We start from the raw sequence: 24,535 nt of genomic DNA on the forward strand, positions 1-24,535 counted from the left end.
TGTAACATAATATACAATTAAGTCTACTGGTACTCCCATCAATAAGAACCCAGACCCTCCCTTTACATTCCCCATCAGTAATTCCCAGGGCTCTCCATCTGAATGATTCTTTTAATAACACTAGAAGGCCAGTGTTCTTGGCAGTCTTTTTTAATTCTCACTTTATTTTAGTCCTTATATATATTAAATAGTGTATATATGTTCAAGAATTTAAGGTGGGGGGGTGGGGAGGAATTGGTAAGGGATGAGACAATGAAAAAGTAACATTTCATAATGCTTAACCTGTTCACATTTCATTTTCAGTTATACAACTGCAAAGTCATGTCCAAATTTTTGATTTCCAATTATTTATTGACTGAGAAATTCCACTGAAGTAGTAACACAGAATTAGGAAGATCTAGGCGATAAGGGGTTGCTGGCATGATAACATACAAATTACTTTTGATAAAGGTAAAATAATCTTAGCTCTATATTAGTTTGCTGTGGCTGCCATAACAAATTATCACAAACTGTGTGGCTTAAACAACAGTAATGTATTGTCTCAGTTTTAGAGCCTAGAATTTGAAAATGTTGGCATAGTTTGTTCCTTCTGGGAGCTGTGAGGGAAGAATCTGTTTTGAGCCCCTCTCCTTGATTTGTAGATGGACATTCTCATGTTCACATGGTGTTCTCCATATATGCAGGTCTGCCTCCAAATGTTCCCTTTTTACAAAGACATCAGTCATGTTGGATATGGTAAGACCAATATCCCCAAATAAGGCCAAATTTTGAGGTACTAGGGCCTAGGACTTCCACATATGAATTCTGAGGAAGGAGGGAGACACAACCACCACAATTCAAAAGCAGCTTCTTAAATAGTATCAAGAAGGTAAAATTTTGCATATCACTGGCTTCCAATTTAATAAAAACTGCAGCTAACAATATTGTTCAGGAGTATTGATAAAGTTGAAGAAACCAATTTGTGACCTATGATTTTTCCACTTCCAAAACAATGGGAATTTATTTTGAAAAAGTTGGCAGCAAAAAGTACTTTTAGAACCAACCATTTGTTTCTCTACTGTTTTGTCATGTATGTTTATCTGTCTTCTTACAAACTGCCATCCCATCTGATTATAACTTTCCAGGTAGAGCTGTCACATACAAGTGTTTCTTAGAAGACTTAAAACTATAATAGTTTAAATTAGAAACCATCTCATCTAAACCCTCTGATTTTCTAAGTTTCTTATATAAATAGAAACTTCGGTTATTGTTGGGTCAAGGACACAAAACCATTCGAGCAGACAGGAGGGAATCCAAGTTATTTGGCTTCTGTTCTAATGTTTCCATTACACTATGTTACATAAAAATCCAAGCTTTGTCCTTGGGGCATTTTTCATGGCTATTTAACCTAGCCATTCAGATGCCTTCTTGGCAATTCTGTTTTTACACTTGTTTGGTATATATCAAACTCCAGGAATTTGATTTTCAGGAAACAAACCTTAAATAAGTAATGCCTTATTGGTTTTGTAAAATTCTGTAATTTACAGAATTTGCTTTGATCGGGTATTAGTAATCAAATTTAAAAAAAGCTGTAATGAAACTAAACATTAAATCTAAGTTTTAAAAACATACAAACATTTTGTGTTTTTGATGAATCTGCAGCTTGAAGTGCTTGTTCCAATAAAAACTTTTGGCTTTAATTCAGCTTTCAAATAAGTCTGTGACTGACTATAAATTGCTGAGGTAGCTCAGCAATATTTTTCCTTAAAGGACTTCTTTGGAAAATCATACCTAAAAAGAAAATTTTCTAACTATTGGGTTTTTTCCTCTCAAAGACAGGCATTTCCACTGTACTCTGTGACTTGAACCACAATTCAAGTATGAATATTTTTTATTAGTACTACAATAGAATTCTTTGCAGTGATCAGTAGTGATGGGTCATTTTTTTTTCTTGCTGTTTTTATCTCCACCTTGCAATGAGTGACTACTTTTGAAATCCCAAAGCATTTCCCTTGTCCTCCAAAATCTCAAGGTGATTGTGCACTACTCAAAAGACTCTCCCTATTGTAAACTTGCCAGTTTTACTATTTTAAATCACCTTGCTTAGGTTTCTTTGAATGTATGTCATCACATAATAATAGTTCCTCAGTTTCACTGGGCCTGTAGCAGGTTTTTAGGTGGTTGCTGAATTGTTGGCAGGCATAGTATATATAGGCGTTTCTTTTTCAACAGATTAACACTATTCCTAATTTTTAAATCTGATTTACAAAGAATTGAATTATTTAATTCTTTACATTTAAAATGAAGGGATGTCAGGAAGATTGGAGAATGCACAGGGGGCTAAGTGTGTTAACCGAGATGCACAAGAAAGGGGCAGGGCTGGCTTAAAACCTTCCAATAAGGAAGTATAGGTCTGGGGCGTGACTACCCACCATGACCTGCCCAGTTAGGACCTTATGATCAGATTACCCTGTGATGTGACTTTCCACAGAACCCCCCCCTTTTTTTTGTCCATAAGAAGAAAAATATGTATTTATCCAGCTCTTACTATATGCCCAACACTGTACTAAGCACTTTACATGATATTGACCCATTTTCACAACAAACAGGGTAGGTGTTATTAGTACTCCAATTTTATAGACGAAGAACCTCAGGCTCAGGAAGATGACGCGGCTTCACTTCAAAAATGCATTATCTGCCCTAACTGGTTTGGCTCAGTGGATAGGGCATCCGCCTGCGGACTCAAGAGTCCCAGGTTCGATTCCGGTCAAGGGCATGTACCTTGGTTGCGGGCACATCCCCAATTGGGAGTGTGCAGGAGGCAGCTGATCAATGTTTCTCTCTCATCGATGTTTCTAACTCTTTGTCCCTCTCCCTTCCTCTCTGTAAAAAAATCAATAAAATATATTTTTTAAAAAACATGCATATCAGCAAAACCAATGGACACAGACAATAGGGGGCGGTGAAGGCGTGGGCTGGGGGTGGGCTGGGAGAGGTCAATGGGGGGGGGTGGGGAGGAGACATATGTAATACTTTCAACCATAAAGAATTAAAAACAAAACTGCATCTCACTTGCCAGCTCTAAAGAAAGACACCCTCAGGAATTGTGTTGAGCCCGGAACAGACCAGCAGCAGCCGCTCCCCTGGATGTTAACCCATCGACTCAGAATCTGCAGTTTAACAAGATCCCCGGGGGGTTCCTCACTACAAAGTCTGAGAAGCAAGAGACAAGGATGCATCAATTTCCTACGTCTCACCTCTAAAGTAATTCAACACACACACACTCACAGCTGTGCTCCACGCCCAGAAACCCAGTTCAGGCAGTGCGGCCAAGGGGCTTTCCTTTATGTCAGCATAGGAAGGATCCCGCGGGTCTGGCTGCTCCAGCCCCACCTCCCCCGGCCTCCCCTCAGCTCTCCCTCAGCAAGCCCTGGCAGTCGGCTCAGGCGAGGCTGGGCAGAGGTGTGCCGACCCGAAGGGGAGAATCAAGAGGAGGCTGGAGTGGGGGGAGACAGGAGGGAGGGCCAACGACCAATCATTCCTCTGAGAGCATGCTTTACCCACAACAAACCTTGCCTTCTGCCCGTAACAAAAATGGCGCCCGACGCAGGGGCACTTCCGGCCAGGGAGCCAAACAAAATCCGTCAGTGCGCGGGACCGGAAGTTACCGCCCCCTGGGCACTCCTCCCGCTGCCCGGCCTGCCAGAGCAGGATGAGGCGGAGTGCGGGCTGCTGGCTGGAGTACCGTGGCCGGTGACGAGGGGGAGCCGGGACAGCGTGAGTGTCATCCGCCTTGGCCGCCGGCCGGGGTCCTTCGCCCGGGGTGACCTTCGTGCGGCCAGGGACGGGGCGGGGAGTCGTGCGCGGGGTGCTCTGTGACGAGTCGCCGCCGCCGCGGTCCTGCGGGACGGGAGCGAGCGAGTGGGGCGGCGGGCGGGTCCGGCCCGAGGAGCCCGCGAGGCCGAAGCCCGGGAAGTGGGAGCCCGGTCCCGACGGCGCGCGGGGCGGGGCGGGTCTGGCCGCTAGCCCTGCCGGCGGGGTCCCGCGGCCGCGGCGCGCGGCGTGGAAGGCCTTCCCCCAGGTAGGCGCTGTCCCGGGCTGCAGCGGGCGCTGCCGTCGCCCCGCCTGTCCCACGCGGCTCCTGCGCCCGGTCGGTTCCCGATCCTCAGCTCTCCCTGTGCCCGCTCTGCTCCATTACACACGCACACACGCAGGATGGGTGTTTATTCTTCTGTTTTGTGTGTGTGTGTGTGTGTGTGTGTGTGTGTGTTTGCAGTGGTTCTCAACCTTCTGACCCTTTAAATACAGGCCCTCATGTTGTGACCCAACCATAAAATTACTTTGGTTACTCCTTCATAACTGTAATGTTGCTACTGTTATGAATCGTCATGTAATATCTGATATGCAGGATGGCCTTAGGCGACCCCCGTGAAAGGGTCGTTCGACCGCCAAAGGGGTCGCGACGCACAGGTTGAGAACCGCTGGTTTAGTGACCTTTTTCATGAGAGGCTGTCAGGGGACATTTTTTCCCCTTTGAACTTCTATTCCTTGAAGTTCTTGGGCTGGAAACGTCACTGCTCGCTGTAAGCCTTGCCCTTCTTCCTCGTTGTGAGAGCTGCGTCTCTCTAACGTCAGTGTGCAAGTATGGCCTTGGAATTTTATTTCTTCACCCTGCATGGCCACCTCCGCCCACCTGGAGCGCCAGCCGAGGAGCTTCATCCCTGGCCCTTGGTGAACGCGGCTTCCCGCGAACCCGGTGGCCGATGCACTTAGGGGTCGCATGTAGTCGCAGTTTAGCCTCAGTTCGCTTCATCTTCTCCAGAGGGAAATAAAGTGGACATTGCAGCCAAGATTTTCACTTGTTTTAGTGGCATACCGCCCCAGAGCCCCTCCGGCTGTCGGACTGGAACCCCGCTCGCCAGGGACTGTGCAGACAGCCTCGGCAGGAGGGTTCCTTTCCTCGGGTAAGTTCGTCAGTGTCGCTGGGAAGTGTCGCTGATTTGCAGGTGTTGGCGACCCAGGTTAATTCGTGCCCTTCTGACTTGTTGTTTCCTCCCTCCCAGTGGCATCATGGCAGAAGCTGCTTCTCCCCTGAAACGCTTTGTGCTGGCTAAGAAGGCAATTACTGCAATTTTTGACCAGTTACTGGAATTTGTTACTCAAGGTTCACATTTTATTGAAGGTTAGTGTCTCTTAAGTGTTTCAAATAAGGACTGTTGAAAATAGGCCGCGGCGCTTTATTCTTTCAGCCTTAGTTACTGAGCACAAGTAGAGGGGCACGGTGGTGTATGCCATGAGAGATACCGTAACAAATAACACCCATTTTGCCCTCGAGCGGAGGAAGATAAAATGGAATTAATAACAACTAAGAAATAAGTGCTTGTAGGTGAGGTGCTATCCTAGCACTTTATTATATTAACAACACATTAAAAACTTAATAACTCATTTATTCTACAAAATACATTTTAATTATAATTAACTCAAATCAGTAACACTAAAAGCTTATTTAATCCTCATATCAACATTGAGGCACAATTTTAATCACACTCATTTTACAGATAAAAAAGCCCAAGACGCCCTGGCCAGGTGGGTCAGTTGGTTACAGTGTCCTCCTGTCCACCAGCTGGTTGCGGGGTCGATTCCCGGTCAGGGCCCATGCCTAGATTTCGGGTTCAATCCCTAGTCAGGGCACATGCAGGAGGCAGCCTATCAATGTTTTTCTCTCACATCAGTGTTTGTCGCTTTCTCCTTCCTCTCTCCACAAAGCTAGTAAATGCCCAGACTACAAAGTAGGCAGCCCACAGTTAGCCATTATACTTATCTTCTCCCCAACTCAGTAGTTAAGCCAAGATTTCAGGCCAATTTTATCCTCTCAAATGAGGCGGGATGCTGTGGGAAAGAACCAAAAAAGTCTTCCTAAAATGAATGTAACTGTTCAAACAAGGGGGATAGGAGTGGCTTGCTAGGGATTACTGCCTTGGAGATAACTGTTAAAACTTTTCTGGTTCTTAAGATTACATGACCTTCAAGGGTACAATGAAAAGGGAGGGATTCCGGAAACCTCTCCAGTGACAATTGGGACACATCAATAGATTAGTAAAATCAAACTTTACTTTTCCCTCCTTACTTTCCCTCACCAGATTTTGAGCTCCTTGAGGGTAGGGATCATGCCTTACTATGGTGTCTCTGTCACCAAACCTTAACACAATTCCAGTTTTGTTGGAGTGAGAAAAAAGAAGTACTGGTGTAGAACATTTATATTTACAGTTTGGGGAAAATTTGAACTGGAACAGTGACTTTGAATCGTATTTTATTCTAAAACGATAGGAAGTGAAGATAAAATTAAATATATTTTGTGTAATGAGCTAGTTATAGATTGAGTGTCATGCTCGGAGCTAGTGAATAGCAGCTTTAAAAATCTGAATTCGATTTTACTGGTTTTAGAACCTCAGGAAAAAAAAATGTTATGAAAAGAGACAAAGCAAATAAATCAGGAAAAACATAGAAGAACAAGAATAAAATGAAAAACAGAGGTGAATATAATTGTACTTATTCATTCACTTTATTCACCAGATCCCATGTATTTTATTATTGCACTTGAAAAGTATGATGAGATATGTAAGGCTTAAGTTGAATTAGATGAGTACTGGGTAAGCCAGTGGTACTCAACCTTCTGGCCCTTTAAATACAGTTCCTCATGTTGTGACCCAACCATAAAATTATTTTTGTTGCTGCTTCATTAACTGTAATGTTGCTACAGTTATGAATCATAATGTAAATATCTGACATGCAGATATTTAGGCAACCCCTGTGAAAGGGTCGTTCAACCGCCAAAGGGGTCGAGACCCACAGGTTGAGAACCGCTTCGGTAAGCTCTATCATTGTTTTGTAATCGGAGAACCAATGGTTCCAGCTGCCTGTCACTACTTGAGCCAATTAAGCAGAGACAAGATTGAATTACATATGAGCGTTTATGCCAGTGGTATGGAAGAGCAACAGGTCATCCACAAAAATCTGCTCTGCAGCCCCCATAAGACAGCTGCTTATATTGGGTAGGACAAAGATTACATGGGGAAGCAGGAATCATAGGCATAGGGAAGTAGGCAAGGTGGGCTGGGGTGGGACTCGATTGTTTGGACAATAAGGTTGTAATCTTTCCTTGATATTAAGCAGTTCTTGAGTGAGGATGGACCACATTTCAAGGTTGACTCTTAGGTCCCGGAGGCATACAACTCCCAGTCAGGTTAGAATGTGCTTTCTTTAATCAGAACAAAACAATCAGGGTTAACAGCATGATTAATATTTCTTATTTTATTTCTTAGCTAGTCCCCAGTATTCTGTTTCTACCCCCTAACAGTTTGTCTCCAGTTAGCCAAATGAATCTCCCATGTTTTTGCCTGCAAAATTGAAATATAAAAATATAACTGTAAGCATAACTGTATAATCCTATAAAAACAAAACTGAAGGGCTTTTCTACTTTTCAAATCCAGGCTTATCCTTGGGGAAGTGAGGTTGGGGCTGGGGTGGGATTCAATTTACAGTTCTCTTTCATGTGAAATGAGTTGTTTTTGTCACCCCTGTGGGTAGCAGATAAGAAGTGATAAGGTAGCAAAGTCTTACCTAGCTTGGAGATCTTGAACCATGTCTTTGTTTCTTGGGGGGTGTCCATTCAGACTTTACTCTTAACATGTGTATCCCTCTTCTCAGCTCAAGATTTGAAGATTCAGTCAGGATGGGACAATGATAAGTGCATATTCTAGTTACTCTGTTCAGAAATACATTTTTGTCTTAGTTGGCTGTTTTGTATTTTTGAGACCTAGATGAATAACAAACATACCCTTTTGATTGGGCCCTTATAAGTCTTAATAATTTTGACATTCTTTTGGGCAGGATTCTTATGAACCATTGCAAGAAGGCATTTATCTTTTACCAAATATTCAGATATAGGCATTTTTACTTTTCAAATGGCATGTTAGTATAGAACAGAGCCAAAATACACGCATATCTTAGGTATTACATTATGTAATTCTTAATATTCATTTGTATCACTTTTTCTAATACCATTGCAATTTTGCAGCAACGTACAGGAATTCAGAACTTGATCGAATAGCTACTGAGGATGATCTAGTAGAAATACGGGGGTATAAAAACAAGCTTTCCATCATTGGCGAGGTGCTGTCTCGGAGACACATGAAAGTGGCCTTTTTTGGCAGGTAATCCTTTATTATTTCTTCTCAAGAGTAGTTTCCAGAAATCAGCTTTTTTTTCTAATAGGCTCAGCTTTGTTTTTGATGTTCCAGCAAGTGCTATTTCTCCCCTTCTCCCACAACAGTTTCTGGCTGTGTTATGGTAAATCTGTTAGCATGTAAGATAATTTATTTTAGTTCATGATATAAAATGAAGCTATGGAGGTCAATCATATTTTTATTTTTTAAGGATGCTCATATCTAAGAATTGGCCAGTTTAGGAATAGAAATACAGCACACTTGCTATGACTTAGTGGTTGAGCATCAAACCATACATCAAGAGGTGGCTGGTTGGGTTTCCGATCAGGGCACATGCCTCGGTTTCAGGTTCAATCCCCAGCAGGGGTTGTGCAGGAGGCAGCCAACCTATGTTGATGTTTCTCTCTCATTGAAGTTTCTACCTCTTCCTCTCCCCTCCTCTAAAATCAATAAAAACATTTTTAAAAAAGAATAGAAGTGCAGATAATGATATATATAATTGTGACTTACTCTTTTAAGCTTCTATTGATTATCAGGTATGTCTTCTTGAAAGGATTCTCAGCCGCAATGACTCCCAGAGAGTAGGAAGTAGGCAGTTTTTTGTTTTTGTTTTTAAGAATAATTTTGATACAAGGTATTATGCAGAGAATTAATGAAGCTTTTTTTGTTGTTGTTAATCCTCGAGGATATTTTTCCATTGATTTTTAGGGAGAGTAGAAGAGAGAGGGAAAGACAGAGAAACATTGACTGGTTGCCTCCTTCACGAGCCCCAACCAGGGCACAGGCTGAGGAGGAGCCTGCAACCATGATACGTGCCCTTCACCAGAATCGGACCTGGGACCCTTTGGTCCACAGGCCAACACTATCCCCTGAGCCAAACCGGCTAGGGTGGAAGTGCCAGTTCTTATGTAACCCACTGGAGTGATAGAGTGATCTCTGTCACATTCATTTAAGGATCATTTGTTAACTACCTAAGTACCATGCACTCTGTTGGGCACCAGGGATGCAAAGACAAATGACTAGCTCATACTTGGTGACTCAAATATGTGCTATGTACCAATAGAGCCATTTATGTACTCACTACACCTCATGTCTTCTAAGCTATTTCCCATCTTAGGGCTTTAGCACTTGCAATTTCCTATTCATAGAATTCTCTTTGTGTTGTTCTGTGTATGTCTGGCTCCTTCTTTCTCTTCAGATCTCATCCTCAATGTTACTACCTTAGAAACCTTTCCTTTTCAGTGTTAAATATTCCTTTTCGGTTATTCTGTATTAAATCACCCTGTTTATGTCCTTTAAAACAGTGTTACAGCGCTCTGTTATTTTTGTTTTATGTTTTTATTGTCTGCTTCTCCCACTTAATCATATATTCTCAAGGTCTTTGAGAGTCAAGGATGAGGTAGATCTACTAAAGAGGCCCTACCTCAGGTTAAGGTGGAGTAAGAGTGGGAAGGAAAAGGCTTCCTGGAGCAGCGGTTGCCGACCTTTCAGACCTTGTGAACCACCCGTTGGCGACCACTATCCTAGGGTTGACGCCTCAGTTATCCTACTTGAGAAGGAGAAATAGGTGTTCACTGTGGATTTAAGGGCATGGGACATTAGACCACATTTTGGGCTGGGTAGTCTCATAGAATTTGGGGCTGTAATTACAAATTGCCCCAAGAAGCAAGAAGGGGAAGGCCAGGATAGCTTTATGGGAAAGGTAGGATTTGTTTTCCTCTACTTTATCTTTCTGAAATGTACATTGCTAATATTTGTATAAATTATCAACTCTTTTATGAAAAATGCCATCTGATGAAATTTTAACTAAATTTGAATTCTAGAAAAGTCAGTCTTAGACCCAGTAAAAGAACAAAGTTTTTATTGTTATGTTTTGTTTTTCATGATTTTGTATATTCATTCTTCAGGACAAGCAGTGGGAAGAGCTCTGTTATCAATGCAATGTTGTGGGATAAAGTCCTCCCCAGTGGGATTGGCCATACAACCAATTGCTTACTGAGTGTTGAAGGAACCGATGGAGATAGAGCCTATCTTATGACAGAAGGATCAGATGAAAAAAAGAGTGTGAAGGTATTACATTTGACCTTAGCAATATAATGTATTTTAAACCATGCCCTAGTTCTTTAAAAAAGAATTATAAGATGCCTTCATTACTGGAGATGGAAGAACCATTAATATCTGTTCATGGCTTTTAAAACCATCAGTAATATTTTAAATTCTCTAAAAATCTTTTGCTTCAGAGTTAAATTACTGGGATAAGAAACCCTACCTTAACTTAAAATGTAAGTTAATAAAAGATAAAAGCTTATTGATGCCTGACCGAAGTGGCTTAGTTGGTTGAGTGGCCTCCTGTGCACCCAAAGGTTGCCGGTTCAATTTCCAGTCAGACCACATACCTGGGTTGTGGGTTCAATCCCTCCGGGGCATATATGGACCTACATAAGGCAATCAATTGATTTTTCTGTCTTTCTCCCATTCCTTCTCTCTCCCTTCCTCTCTCTAAGCATGTCCTCAGGTGAGGGTTTTTGTTTTGTTTTTTGTTTGTTTTTTTTAAAGAAAAAGCTTACTAAGTTTTTAAAATAATGTCCCAAGAAAAAGTTGAAGTCTTTTTAAAGAAAATTTCCTTTCATAAATTTCCTAATGGATTCAGTACCACTAGATTCCTTCAGCTAAAAACAATAAAAAACATTGGATATAAGAATTGACTGGAATGAGAACTACTGGTTAAAGGCATTGTTTCTCACTACAGTCACTTTTTCTTAAGTCTTTTGTTTTTAAATAAATTTTTTATTGATTTCAGAGAGGAAGGGAGAGGGGCAGAGTGATAGAAACAGAGAGAATCATTGATCAGCTGCCTCCTGCATGCCCCACACTGGATATTGAGCCTGCAACCCAGGCATGAGCCCTGACCGGGAATCGAACCTTGACCTCCTGGTTTATAGGTCAACATTCAACCACTCTGCCACTCCAGTTGAGCTAAGTCTCAATTTCTGTCCCACAAATGCAGAAGTTCAATGTTTGAAGATCTATACCATTTTAGTTTTTGGTAAATTGTAGGTGAATTCATGGGTCTGGTGTTTGCTGTTTGATCTTTTATCAGATAACTCAGTCTGTGTAATACCCCTCAGAGTAGTTCTGAGGAATGAGATAAAGTTTATGAAATGATTTCTTTAAACTTTTAACCTATACAAATGAAGGAATAATTTATTGTGAAATCAAGATTTTTAGCAAATTAGAATTCAAATTGCCTGTGGCTTTAGATCCTCAAGTCAGGTATGCTGTGATATTTTAAAGTAATCATTTCTTTTTCCTGATCTGTGCTCTCTATTTCCAGTCCTCTTCCTTTGTGTTCTTTTACTCCTCTCCCTTACTCCAAAATTTGAATTTGTTTACCTCAAGTAGTGGCCTGCTTTAAGGTATAGGTAGACTCTGAGTATCGTGCTCATGTTTGAATAGTTAACTTAAGTAAAAGAAATGCAACAGTAATAGCTAGTACTGCATTGTACACTTGCTACCAGGAACTGTTCAAAGTACTTGTAATAACTCAAACCTCACCACAGTTTTGTAAATAGATGCTTTTATTTTAATTTTATAAGTGAGACATCAAGATTTTAGTACAAGTTTATAATTCTATCAAAAAGTTTAGGAAAGCAACAAAACAACACAACCTACCTAATAGTGTTATGATGGAGATTCACTTCATCCCTGATCAGGACTGTTGTGCCCATTTGAAAATAGATGTTCCTCTTTACAATTTGATATAGATCACAAATGAACCACAGAGGTATAAGTGCTGATGCTCTTCCTTAATGACATTTCTTCTATTCCTTGTTATTTCTATGCAATACACATTCATTTTAGAAGAGTCAGAAGGTACATAAATAAACACAAAGAAAAACTCCAAACAAAACTCACACACTTCCCAAAAACCAATGGAAGCCCTTTGGTGTAGAGTTAAATTTGTGTTTCTCTGTATTTTTAAAGCAGAATGGCTTTCTATCATGTGCTATTTCCTGATTTGCTTTTTTCCCCTTGATATACATTTATTTTCCTACATGTAATATCAATTTCTGAGACTGCATAGGATTCCACTACCAAGTTCTATTTTGGGGGGCATTTAGAATGTTTACAGCCCTGATTATTTTTGCAGAATGGTATGAATAAACTGTTTTAAGGGTATCACTTTTTTTTTTCTATTTGGTAATTCTAAAACTTGGGTTTTTCAAGATTCTCAAATGGTTTTATTTCAAATTATTTAAAATTCTGATTCTTAGCATATTTACAAAAATAAATGTTATGCCAAATTATACTATTTTTCTTTTTTATTACAAGTAAATGTTTTGCTTTTGCTTTTCCTCCCACTTTAGACAGTTAATCAGCTGGCCCATGCCCTGCATATGGATAAAGACTTAAAAGCTGGCTCTCTCGTGCATGTGTTTTGGCCAAAGGCAAAATGTGCCCTCTTGAGAGATGACCTGGTTTTAGTAGACAGGTAAAATTACATATGAATTGCATTTTCTTTTTGTAAAGGTGTATTTATAAAATAATGCTGCTTGCTTTAGCATGTAGTACATAAAAATTTAAAATGTTCAATTGCTGCTTTGTTCTTATTTTCTAGACTGTTAAAGAACAAATAAGGTGTTTGTTTTTGTATCTTAATCATATCATAAAAGTGCCAATTTATCAGTATTTCTATTATAAAAAATTTCAAGGATAGTTACTTTTGTCTTATTTCTTTGTTTCTCTAGATTGACTTCATAGTTTGTGTAAATCTAGGTACCTAGGTAGAGAATTCTAAATAGTTAATTTTTAAAACTAGTAATTAATTTATTCTTGAGATCAAGTTTCCCAAAATAACTTCACTGGACAATTTATGTAGCTTTTCATTGGTCAAGAATTAATCAAGTACTTTTGGAATTTTTTTCCAACTCTTCTCATTAATTTGCATTTATATATGTTTTTAAATCACCTTACTACACTAATGCTTAATAAATGATAATTCATGTCTGTTAAGCAATGTCATTTTCCAAAAAAGGTACTTAAATTATTTTTTATGTGTTCTTTTGTTTTCTTCAGTTAAAATTTCAGTGTTCTGTGGAACCCATTTTGTTTTTTGAGGACAGGCATTCCTTTTGAAAGAGTTTTCCAATTAATAGAAATAGCTCAGATGAGAGAGAAGATGCTTGTGAAATAAAAATATTTGGTTTAAATAGAGTAATATTAGCTAGTTAACTCTGCTTTTATTTCATGGTCAGAATGTATCCATCACACTTACCTATCAACTCACCAACTTGTCTCAGGACACATTAAGCCAACTTGAGGGATAGCTGCACTATAAATTTTATAGTATAGATTGTACACTATATTTATGTCTAGTAGAGGGTGTTTTATTTTTTACTATTTATGCTTATAAGCACCTAGTCTTTTGTGAGCTGTACTGAATGTAGTTGCTAGAACCTTATTTTTTAATTTCTTCTTCTTTCCTTTTTTTAATATTTTTATTGATTTCAGAGAGGAAGTGAGAGGGAAAAATAGAAACATTAATGATGAAAATCATTGATTGTCTGCCTCCTGCATGCCCCCTGCCAGAGTTCAAGCCTACAACCTGGGCATGTGCCCTGACCTGGAATCTAACTATGACCTGCTAGTTCATAGGTCGATGTTCAACCACTGAGCTATACCGGACGGACAAGCACCTTCATTTTGTTTTTTTTAACACATTAAGCAGCCAGCCTGTTTTGTCTTCCGGACAGAAAGTTTAGTGTCAGTCACCGGTGACTGACTGGGTGCTTAACGTGTTAACATTTTTATTGACTTCAGAGAGGGAGGGAAGGAGAGAGAGATTGAAACATCAGTAATGAGAATCATTGATCAGCTGCCTCCTGCATGCTCCTTTCTGGGGATTGAGCCCTCAACTTGGGCATGTGCCCTTGACTGGAATCGAACCCTGGACCCTTTGGTCCGCAGGTCGATGCTCTGTCCACTGAGCCAAACTTGCTAGGGCAGCACCTTCATTTTTTATTATACATTAGCCTTGTTTGTTTTTAGTACTTATTTTTTAGCCTTCCAAAGCATAAACATTTAAGAAATTAAACTATTGCCCTTGCTGGGTGGCTCTTTTTTTTTTTTTTAAGCATTTGTTCTCAATTGGACAGGCTCTGGAAGTTCCTTGTCAGCAGAATAAATATGGAGAATTACTTATAGCACAGGCTCTCACCTTGCCACAAGTGCTTTCTTGTAGGTGAAAAAGTAATGTAAATCTCCTGGGTTTGATACTGATGCTGATAGAAATTCTGTCCTTTAGACTTTAAACTATTTATAAAAGTTATAAAAATTGTCTTTAAGAAATGTTATATAATGTTTTATTTTATTTCCATTAGTCCAGGTACAGATGTCACTACAGAACTGGATAGCTGGATTGATAAGTTTTGCTTAGATGCTGATGTCTTTGTTTTGGTTGCCAACTCTGAATCAACATTAATGAACACGGTAGGATTTAATCATATACAATTAGTGGAAGGAAATGAAATGGTGTCTGTTTTAATTCTGAAAAGTGAGGGAAATCCAAATCTTGGATTAGAAGGAACTTCTAAATCAAGGGTGAACGAAGGGGTTTATGTCTCCATGGGACTAAAAGGGCTTATTTTGGTCTTGAGTGTTCCCAGGGTTTGATGGCACTAGCTTCTACTGAATTTTTGTGTGTTGTTGACCTTTACTGTGGTTATTTGCCAATTTCAGAAGAAATGGGCACCAGCATTGTTAGGATACTGACTTACACCACACACCACCACCACCACCACCACCACCACCACCACCACCACCCCCACCTCCAGCAAGATCTTTGTTTTGTCGCAGTGTTATTAGTGTTTGAGTGGCCAATAGCCAAATCTATGTCACATAGACCAGGCTGTTGTGACAACACTGACAGTCGTTTATAACCTGATGGTATAAAAAAATGGATAAATCTTTAAAATCTGTTAGAATAATTCCATTATTGGGGTGGTGGATAAACAAACTTTGATATGCCTTCTGACTTTGATGCCTTCATTTATACTGTTCCTTCCCCATATTCTTCCCCCCTTCCAACTTCATTTCAAAAAGCCCTGTAACCAGTACTTTCAGGCCCACCTTTATTACCTCCTCCTTCTTTATGGAGCTTTTCATAATTTCAACTAGACAGGGTGTCTCCTTCCTTTGAATAGTACCAGCATTTATTTATAGTATTTTTGGCACATACCTTTCTCTGTTGTTTATTATGATGTGTTGTAAACAGGTCTTAATCTTAAAAAAAGATTTGCTGTAGCTTTTTGAAAATTTGGACAAAATTTTCATATCAAGCAATACCTTTTAAGTATTTGTTTAATTGAATTTCAAAAGACTAATGGCAGGATCAGGAAAACCTTCGCTTTTCCCTTTCTTATGTTTTAGTTTCCTTATCTTTGAAAAGTTTAATGCGTATAGTGCTTTGGGATCCTTTATCAATGGCTGTTAATCACTGTTGTCTAAATGGTTCCAAATTTTAGATTACAAGAAAATCTTAATTATAAATAAAAATATAAAAATACTTTTTAAAAGTGAACATACTGTTGGCCATTTGATGTTTTTTAGGAAAAACAGTTTTTTCACAAGGTAAATGAGCGACTTTCCAAGCCTAACATTTTCATTCTGAATAATCGTTGGGACGCCTCTGCATCAGAGCCAGAATATATGGAAGATGTAAGTTCTTTTCCCCTTAATACTTGAAGTACACTTATGTACATTGTTACGGTAGGGAACTGTATACCTGTAGTAGAGCACATCAGAAGCAGCTGTTCTCTCACTTGAAAGAATATAATTACAGGAAATCTGAAGTCAGTGTTTGATACAGATGTTATTAAGCTACCTGGAAGGAAAATTATGTTATAAAAGTACTATGTAATCATTTTAGATCTTGAAACTTCCTTTTTCTTTTAATTTTTTATTGAAGTATAACATAATAGAATAGTGTACAAATCATATTCCTGCTCAGTTAAATTTTACAAATTTAGCACAACTTTGTCAGGATCTAGATCAAGAAACAGAACATTCCCAGCACTCCAGTATTCCCTCCCTTTCACCCTCTGTTCTTCCTCCAAAGGATAATTACCTTGGACTTCTAACACCCTAGACCAGCGGTTCTCAACCTGTGGGTCGCCATCCAGTGTGTCGTGACCCCTTTGGGGGTCGAATGACCCTTTCACAGGAGTTGCCTAAGACCATCAGAAAACACATATATAATTACATATTGTTTTTGTGATTAATCACTATGCTTTAATTATGTTCAATTTATAACAATGAAAATACATTCTGCATATCAGATATTTACATTACGATTCATAACAGTAGCAAAATTACACTTATGAAGTAGCAACGAAAATAATTTTATGGTTGGGGGTCACCACAACATGAGGAACTGTATTAAAGGGTTGCGGCATTAGGAAGGTTGAGAACCACTGACCTAGACTAATTATTAAATTTATGTAATAGTCATACCGTATCTACTTTTGTGTGTCAGGTTTCTTTTCAACATTATGATATGCAGTCACAGTGTTGTGCATAGTTAAGAAGCATTCTTATTACTGTATAATATTTCATCCTGTGATTAACTACACTTGATTTATTCGTTCTGTTAGTGATAGGCATATGGATAAATTACCTGTATTTAGTTACTATGGATAATAGTATTGTGCATATTCTTTTATATATATATATATATATATATATATATATATATATGTCTTTTTGTAACTCATAGGTTTATATTTCTTTTTTTTTTTTACATTTTTACTGATTTATTTTTTTTTTTAATTAAATCTTTATTGTTCAGATTATTACATTTGTTCCTCTTTTTTCCCCCCATAACTCCCCTCCTCCCAGTTCCCGCCCCACCCTCCGCCCTCACTCCCCACCCACTGTCCTAATCCATAGGTGCACGATTTTTGTCCAGTCTCTCCCCGCATCTCCCACACCCCTTTCCCCCCCAAGAATAGTCAGTCCATTCCCTTTCTATGTCCCTGATTCTATTATAATCACCAGTTCATTCTGTTCATCGGATTATTTATTCACTTGATTCTTAGATTCACTTGTTGATAGATGCATATTTGTTGTTCATAATTTGTATCTTTACCTTTTTCTTCCTCTTCCTCTTCTTAAAGGATACCTTTCAGCATTTCATATAATCCTGGTTTGGTGGTGATGAACTCCTTTAGCTTTTCCTTATCTGTGAAGCTCTTTATCTGACCTTCAATTCTGAATGATAGCTTTGCTGGATAAAGTAATCTTGGTTGTAGGTTCTTGGTATTCATCACTTTGAATATTTCTTGCCACTCCCTTCTGGCCTGCAAAGTTTCTGTTGAGAAATCAGCTGACAGTCGTATGGGTATTCCCTTGTAGGTAACTGAGTTTCTTTCTCTTGCTGTTTTTAAGATTCTCTCTTTATCTTTTGCTCTTGGCATTTTAATTATGATGTGTCTTGGTGTGGTCCTCTTTGGATTCCTTTTGTTTGGGGTTCTCCGCGCTTCTTGGACCTGTAAGTCCATTTCTTTCACCAGGTGAGGGAAGTTTTCTGTCATTATTTCTTCAAATAGGTTTTCAATATCTTGCTCTCTCTCATCTTCTGGCACCCCTATAATTCTGATGTTGGTACGCCTGAAGCTGTCCCAGAGGCTCCTTACACTATCCTCGCATTTTTGGATTCTTTTTTCATTTTGCTTTTCCGGTTGGGTGTTTTTTGCTTCCTCGCATTTCAAATCATTGACTTGATTCTTGCGCTCCTCTGTTCTGCTGTCGGGAGTCTGTATAATATTCTTTATTTCAGTCAGTGTATGCTTAATTTCTAGTTGGTTCCCCAATATAACATCGAGGGTCTCATTAGTTTTCTTGTAGATCTCATTAAGTTTATCGGCGGCTTCTAAACAGTTCTTGAGAGACCTTAAAAGTGTGGTTCTGAACTCTATATCTTCCATTGACAATTTTGTCCTGTTTCTTTGTCTCCGCATTTTGTTATGCTTCCTTGATGCACCCCCTAGTGGTCTTTGTTCGTGGTCTTATAGTTAAATCTTGATTGTTGTAGCTAATTCCAGGGAGGGTTTGACCTCCAGGCCAAGTGGCTATGAGAATCAGCTGTGTCAGCAGTGAGAGAACTTCTGTCCTCTAGGGAGGTGCTAATCTGGCGTTTGCCTGAGGCTATCCGTCAAATGCCTCTGTGCAGGGCTTGGGCGGGGCTGGTCGCACAGGATCAACAGGGTGGGCCAGAGAGAGCAGTTATGGCGGCTCTCAGTCCTGTCCCCAGGGGCTCTGCCTCTCTGAGTCCAAGCACCCGCTGCAAAGCTCGGAGAGAAAGCTGCACTCGCTCTGACCGAAGCCAGGCAGTCCCGCTTCTCCCGTTTGAGTCTGGGTCCCTAAAGACTCGCCTGTATCTGGAGCTCAGAGTCTGCGACTCCCTCCCGATTGAAAACGCCAACCGCGCCCTCCGCCGCCAGCCCGCTCTGCGCACTCTGCACCTCAGAATTTGACTTCAGCACTGCGCCTCCTCTGAGTGTCTGTATGCGTTTCTCTTTCCTCCTAGTTGTAGGACTTCCACTCAGCCAGCGTTCCAGTGGTTCTGGGTGATGTCCATTCCGTCTTTTAGTTTCACTTTTGAAGTAGTTGTTCAAAGCAGCAAACTCCGGCATTAACCTATGCCGCCATCTTGGTTCTCTCATAGGTTTATATTTCTTTTGGGTATATATCAGTGGTTATCAATGTGAGGGGTTCGGCAGTTTTGACCCCCCGGGAATATTTGGCTATGTCTGAAGACATTTTTGTCACAACTGGGGAAATGTACTACTGGCAAACATAGCCCAAGAGTTTTCGAAAGTGCTTATACCTGTTTATGCTCCCACCAGGTGACTGAGGGTTTCAGGTGATTTATATCCCCATCAACACGTGGTATTTTAGTCATGTTGGTGATTTTAGAACTTCTTTTTAAAAAGAAGTGGCCAGTGTGGCTCAGTTGGTTGGAATGTTGTCTTGTATACTGAAATCTGGCATTTGGTCTGTAAATAATGTCTATTTAATTTGCTTGACACTGTTTCTGATTTTAATTAATAGTTGTATATGTTTATCATAAAAGATACATAAAATGCATAAAAAATTAAAATTTACACTATTCCATTACAGTTCACATGTTAGATTATTTGCTTTCATTGTTCTTCCCACACCCCAAATTAGAATTTTGCTTAATATGAAGTTTTATATCCTGGTATTAAATTTTTTGTTGTTGTTAATCTGTACCCCAGGATATTTTTTCCATTGGTTATCAGAGAGAGTGGAAGGGAGGGGTAGAGACAGGGAAACATCGATGTGAGAGAGACACATCAATTGGTTGCCTCCTGCACGTGGTGATCAAGCCCACAACCAAGGTATGTGCCCTTGACTGAAATCGAATCTTCAACCCTTCAGCTCGTGGGCCGACGCTCAACCACTGAGCCAAACTGGCCAGGGCATTAACTCTTGTTTTATAATCACACTCTTTCAAATTGGGGTCTCACTCAATCATCAGAGAATTAGGAAGTATCACCCATAGATGGTTTTTCTCTATTCTTATGTAGCTTAAGTTTTTTTACTTTTTTTTTATTGAGTAGTTTGTTTATTTTTCTTTAATTAAATTTATTGGGTTGACATTAGTCAACATGAACATATAGGTTTCAGGTGTGAGTTTCTATGAGCTTAGTTTTATTAAGTATTAAAATAAAGATTTTTTTTTTTAATAATAGCCATAATGCTAAAGGCTAGTACCAAGTCCTAATTCTAACCCTTAGTCCTAACTTTAATACCCAAGTGTTAATCTTAAACCTAACATTGCACTCTTAATTCCTAGCTAATACATTCTCCCCAATTTTTATTACCAGTGTTTTTAAGAAGAGGAATATATTGTATATGTTCTGACTTCAAAACAAAAATAGACTCATTGTAGCAAATTTATTGTACCTCTTATTTCCTGGTTTCAAAGATATTACTAGCAGCATTGTGGAATATAAACGCCTGAGGAAGAAGTAAAAATGCCACTCATTTTTGTAGGTGTTGGCCTGCATGTCACTTATTAATTTACATAAATATAAACATATATATGTATACACTTCATTTTGTTGTTGTATAATCATGTATATCTTTAATACAGAACTAGGGATGTCTTCCTATTCCATTAAGTACTAATATTGGTCTACAGTATATTTTATAATAACTATGTAGTATTGGATGGTCCATCAGAATTTTAAATTGACTGTTCAATGGAAGAATCATTACTTTAAGTGAAGAGACAGAAATTTCCTACCAGCAAGTATCAAACTTTAATTATTACAAGTATAATTAGAATTTGTTAAGTATACTGGAATTATAACTATGATATCACTATAAATGGAGTTTAAGTCTGTAGCTATCCATTGCAATTATATTTGTTTAGTTATTAGAATTCTTTTAATACCCTGTTTTGCTCTAGGTACGCAGACAGCACACAGAAAGATGCCTACATTTTTTGGTGGAAGAACTCAAAGTTGTGGATCCTTCAGAAGCAAGGAATCGTATTTTCTTTGTTTCTGCAAAGGAAGTTCTTAGTGCTAGAATGCACAAAGCACAGGGAATGCCAGAAGGTGGTATGTACTCATTGTAGACTTACTTTTGAAATACTAGTATCCATTATAAAAATGGCATGCCAGAAATCTTACCTTACTATATGGTTTTTAAATCTTCACCTAACTGTTACAGGTGGGGCACTTGCTGAAGGATTTCAGGCAAGATTACAGGAGTTTCAGAATTTTGAACGAATCTTTGAGGTAGGAATTTGTGAATGTATTGGCTAATATAAAACCCTATTATTGAATGGAGAGTGATTATATTTTCACTATCTTTGTTGATAATTTTACTGTTATTTAGTAGAGTTACACAGCAGGTGAAACAAGGGAAGTTTGAAGAATGCAAGTCCCTGCAAAATGGATGATTCGTAAGAATTGAGAATTAAAGATTCTAATTTCTTTTACATTCTTATGTATTTACATTTAAATGAGAAGCTGCTTTCTAATATTTCTTTTGTTGTGAATTGAGGGAATTTCTTTATATTGAACTTAGTATCTAATTTGGGGTAAGACTAAACAAATGCAGTTGCTGTTGGAATGGATAATAGAGCAAAGTGAAGATCATCTTTTTTTTCTTTGGACTACTGTATTTATAGAGAGATAGAACATAGTTGATGCCATGTGATGAAAGTGTGTTATATTTCTAAACTGTCTTGTCACCTGTTAATTCTCCACATTTTATGCCAAATGCCCTGAACACATGAGTGAATACAAAAATAATTAAGATCTGTACTTTAGGAATCTGTTAGTAATCACTGAAGCTCAAAAATAGCTCATGTGTATGCAACATTGAGGAGGGAGGATACTTCTTTATATCTTGGTGTAGATGTTTTATTCAGAGACATTAAAACTTATCCTGCATTTGACTGAATAGTTTTTTAGATATTAAAAGACATCTAAACTCTTATTTAGCCCTATTTAATCTAGCTTTGCCTAAATTGCATATTCTCACCCATGAATGATCTGCTGTAATTATTCTTTCTTATAAGCAGTAACTGCCTTAATGATAAGGACATTAATGTTGAATGTAGTAGGCAGAATTAAATATTTGCTCACTATCCCCTGTCTTTAATTTGGTGAGAGGGAGAAAGATGATTAGGTAGATGAAGAAAAAGTATTAAAGAAAGAACACCCAATACCAGCTTTCTTGGTAAGATCTCTAATTGTTCAGAGACCCCCTGCGATATCAGCACATATTCTCTCAAACTAGGCCATAGGATACATGAAGTTTCAGTTATTGAAAGACCATTGCTATCTATTTTCTTTCCCTTTGCTTTCATAAGAGATTTAATGCTCTTCTCACTCTTTTATACATAGGAAAAATATTGGGGAGAGGATCTATTATGTTTCCCTTGTCTTTCCTTATTTATTAACTTTTTCCTTCTTTACATCCTTTTCCCTTCCCTGTTTGTCATTGATTTCTCCTACCAAATAATATACATTTATACCTCTTTTATACTGATTTCTGGTACAGTTTTGCTCTCCACCTCCTTGAAGAGGTGGAGATGAGAAGAATAACATGTATTATAGAGCATTGGTTCCCAAACATGGCTGATCTAGAGAATAACATGAGGTGCTTTAGAGATCTGTAGATTCCTGACCTATTCCAGGAACTGATCCAGTGGAGCTAGGATGGACCTAGGAATCTGTATGTATTCAAAGCTTTCCAGCTGATTGCAATAATCAGGCAGACTTGGGAACTATTCTTTTTAATATTTGTAGGAGGAAATTGGCACTTTACTTTTTTTTGTTTGGAAATCTAAAAATTATGTACAAAAAAAAACTAAACTTGTGGAGAATGTCAGGATTTAGAATTTGAAACTTTTGTTTAGTTGAAACTATTATAGATCTAAAATGAGAATAAGATAGAAATTATTTGAATTTATCTACAGAAATAACCAGATGGGCCAAAAATTTTGTCTGTGTGTCCAAAGCATTTTAAGTGGCATTATTTTTTGCTTTTTGTATTTTTGAAGAAGGAAACTTTATTTAGTGCAAACAGCTCAATGGTAATACAGCATGGTTGTGAACACAGCACTGCTGTGGAACAGCTTGGTAGTGCTACAAAGCGGCTGAGGCTGCCCAGGGCAGGTCCCTGAGGCCAGGACCCTCTTCAGTGAGGCAGCTCCACAATAGTCTGAACCAGCCTGCGCTGGTCTCCTCCGCTGTTCTGCTCCCGGTCTTTGGTGTTTCAGCTCCAGTCGGGGAAAGTATGCTCTGCTTTTTGTTCTTTAAGAAAGAATTCGGGGCTATGAATTTCTCTGTGAGTATAACTTTGGACGTATTCCATGGGTTTCAGTATCCAGTTTAGTCTTCATTATTTATTTGACATTAATAGTTTTTGGAATATCCTATTTAATACAGGAGTTAAAATTCAGATTTTTTATTCTTTTTATCCAACTTTTGTTTATTAATTTATTAGTTTCTTTGCATTGTGATCACAGACTATAGCCTCGATACACATTTTGTCTTCATTTTTAAAATTTCCCTTTCTTTTGTAGTCTTACGATTTTTGTGAGAAGAAAAACTGCCAAATTCATCATTTTTATCAAAGTCTGATTTTTGTCATGGACTTCTTTGAAATTAACTTGATTCAAAGGAGCTAAATATTAATGAACAAACATAGAGTACCAAGTTAAACAAAGCTTGATTAAATCAAGAAAATAAACATTAATTCTAATAAAATGTTTTCTTTTTAAAAAAAATATATTATTGATTTTAGAGAGGAAGGGAGAGGGAGAGAGAGATAGAAACATCAATGATGAGAGAACCACTGATCGGCTGCCTCCTGCATGCCTCCTACTGGGAATCGAGCCCACAACCCGGGCATGTGCCCTTGACTGGAATTGAACCTGGGACCCTTCAGTCCACAGGCCAGCACTTTATCCACTGAGCCAAACCTGCTAGGTCTTTCTTGCTGTTTTCAACCTGTATTTGGACAGGTGTATATTCTAAGCCTTTGAGAAACCTAAATATCTTTGTTCAGTTATTTGGCCATTAACTTTTTAATAATTTTGGTTGTATGGTGGAAAAAATATATAAAATAACTCTTCTGTAAAATGTCAATGAATTTGTTGTAAAGAACATTCCTGGGGTAACGGGTAAAATTTGAAAATGGACTCTGTTAGATTAATAGTATTGTCCCAGTGATAAATGTTCTGAATACAATAATTGTTTTCATGGATCTGTAGGAGACACATGTTCATATATTTAGTAGTAAGGTGGTGGCTGCAGTGAACTGTCATATTATTCAGGAAATTGTGTGTCTGTGTGGTTAAAGCAGAAATACACACACACACACATGTATGTATATGTGCATATATATATGTATATGTATGTATGTATATCTCTATATAGAGACATAACTATATATCTGTATGGAGAGCCAGAGAAGGAAGGCTAAATAAATGAGGTTGAATGTTAATAGTTTGTATATTTACTTGAAAGGTATATTATATTGATGTTCATTCTTACACTTTCTTTTCATTTAAAAATATTTCAAAATAAGTTGAGAGTGGTAAGTAGGACTATATGTTATTGAGTGTTTGGGGTCTGTTATCGAGGTCTTGACAAGTTTGTTTTATGTTTTAATTACACATAAATATTAATATTTACTGTGTAGCTGTGTATGATTACTTACTAGCAGGCTTATTTAGATGTTTTTAGAAAATCAGAAAACTATCTTGAGATATGCTTATTGTT

General features: G+C 38.5%; 1 protein-coding gene across 2 annotated transcripts in view; it reads left to right on the top strand.

Annotated features, from left to right (window-relative positions):
• The first annotated feature begins 3,683 nt into the window (after positions 1–3,683).
• Positions 3,684–24,535, top strand: part of MFN1 (mitofusin 1) — a 35,862-nt gene continuing 15,010 nt past the window's right edge. The window contains exons 1-9 of one of the 2 annotated variants that reach the window (XM_081086964.1): positions 3,684–3,756; positions 5,043–5,161; positions 8,057–8,192; positions 10,112–10,274; positions 12,572–12,696; positions 14,585–14,693; positions 15,813–15,920; positions 20,701–20,854; positions 20,967–21,034. In XM_081086964.1, the coding sequence (XP_080943090.1) occupies positions 5,050–5,161; positions 8,057–8,192; positions 10,112–10,274; positions 12,572–12,696; positions 14,585–14,693; positions 15,813–15,920; positions 20,701–20,854; positions 20,967–21,034 (975 nt within the window). In that variant the 5' untranslated portion in view covers positions 3,684–3,756; positions 5,043–5,049. The remainder of the gene's footprint in view (positions 3,757–5,042; positions 5,162–8,056; positions 8,193–10,111; positions 10,275–12,571; positions 12,697–14,584; positions 14,694–15,812; positions 15,921–20,700; positions 20,855–20,966; positions 21,035–24,535) is intronic. The other variant, XM_081086965.1, reaches the window with a different exon arrangement.

Source organism: Myotis nattereri (genome assembly GCF_964212035.1).
Source record: "Myotis nattereri genome assembly, chromosome: 3".
In the NCBI taxonomy this organism is placed as follows: domain Eukaryota; kingdom Metazoa; phylum Chordata; class Mammalia; order Chiroptera; family Vespertilionidae; genus Myotis; species Myotis nattereri.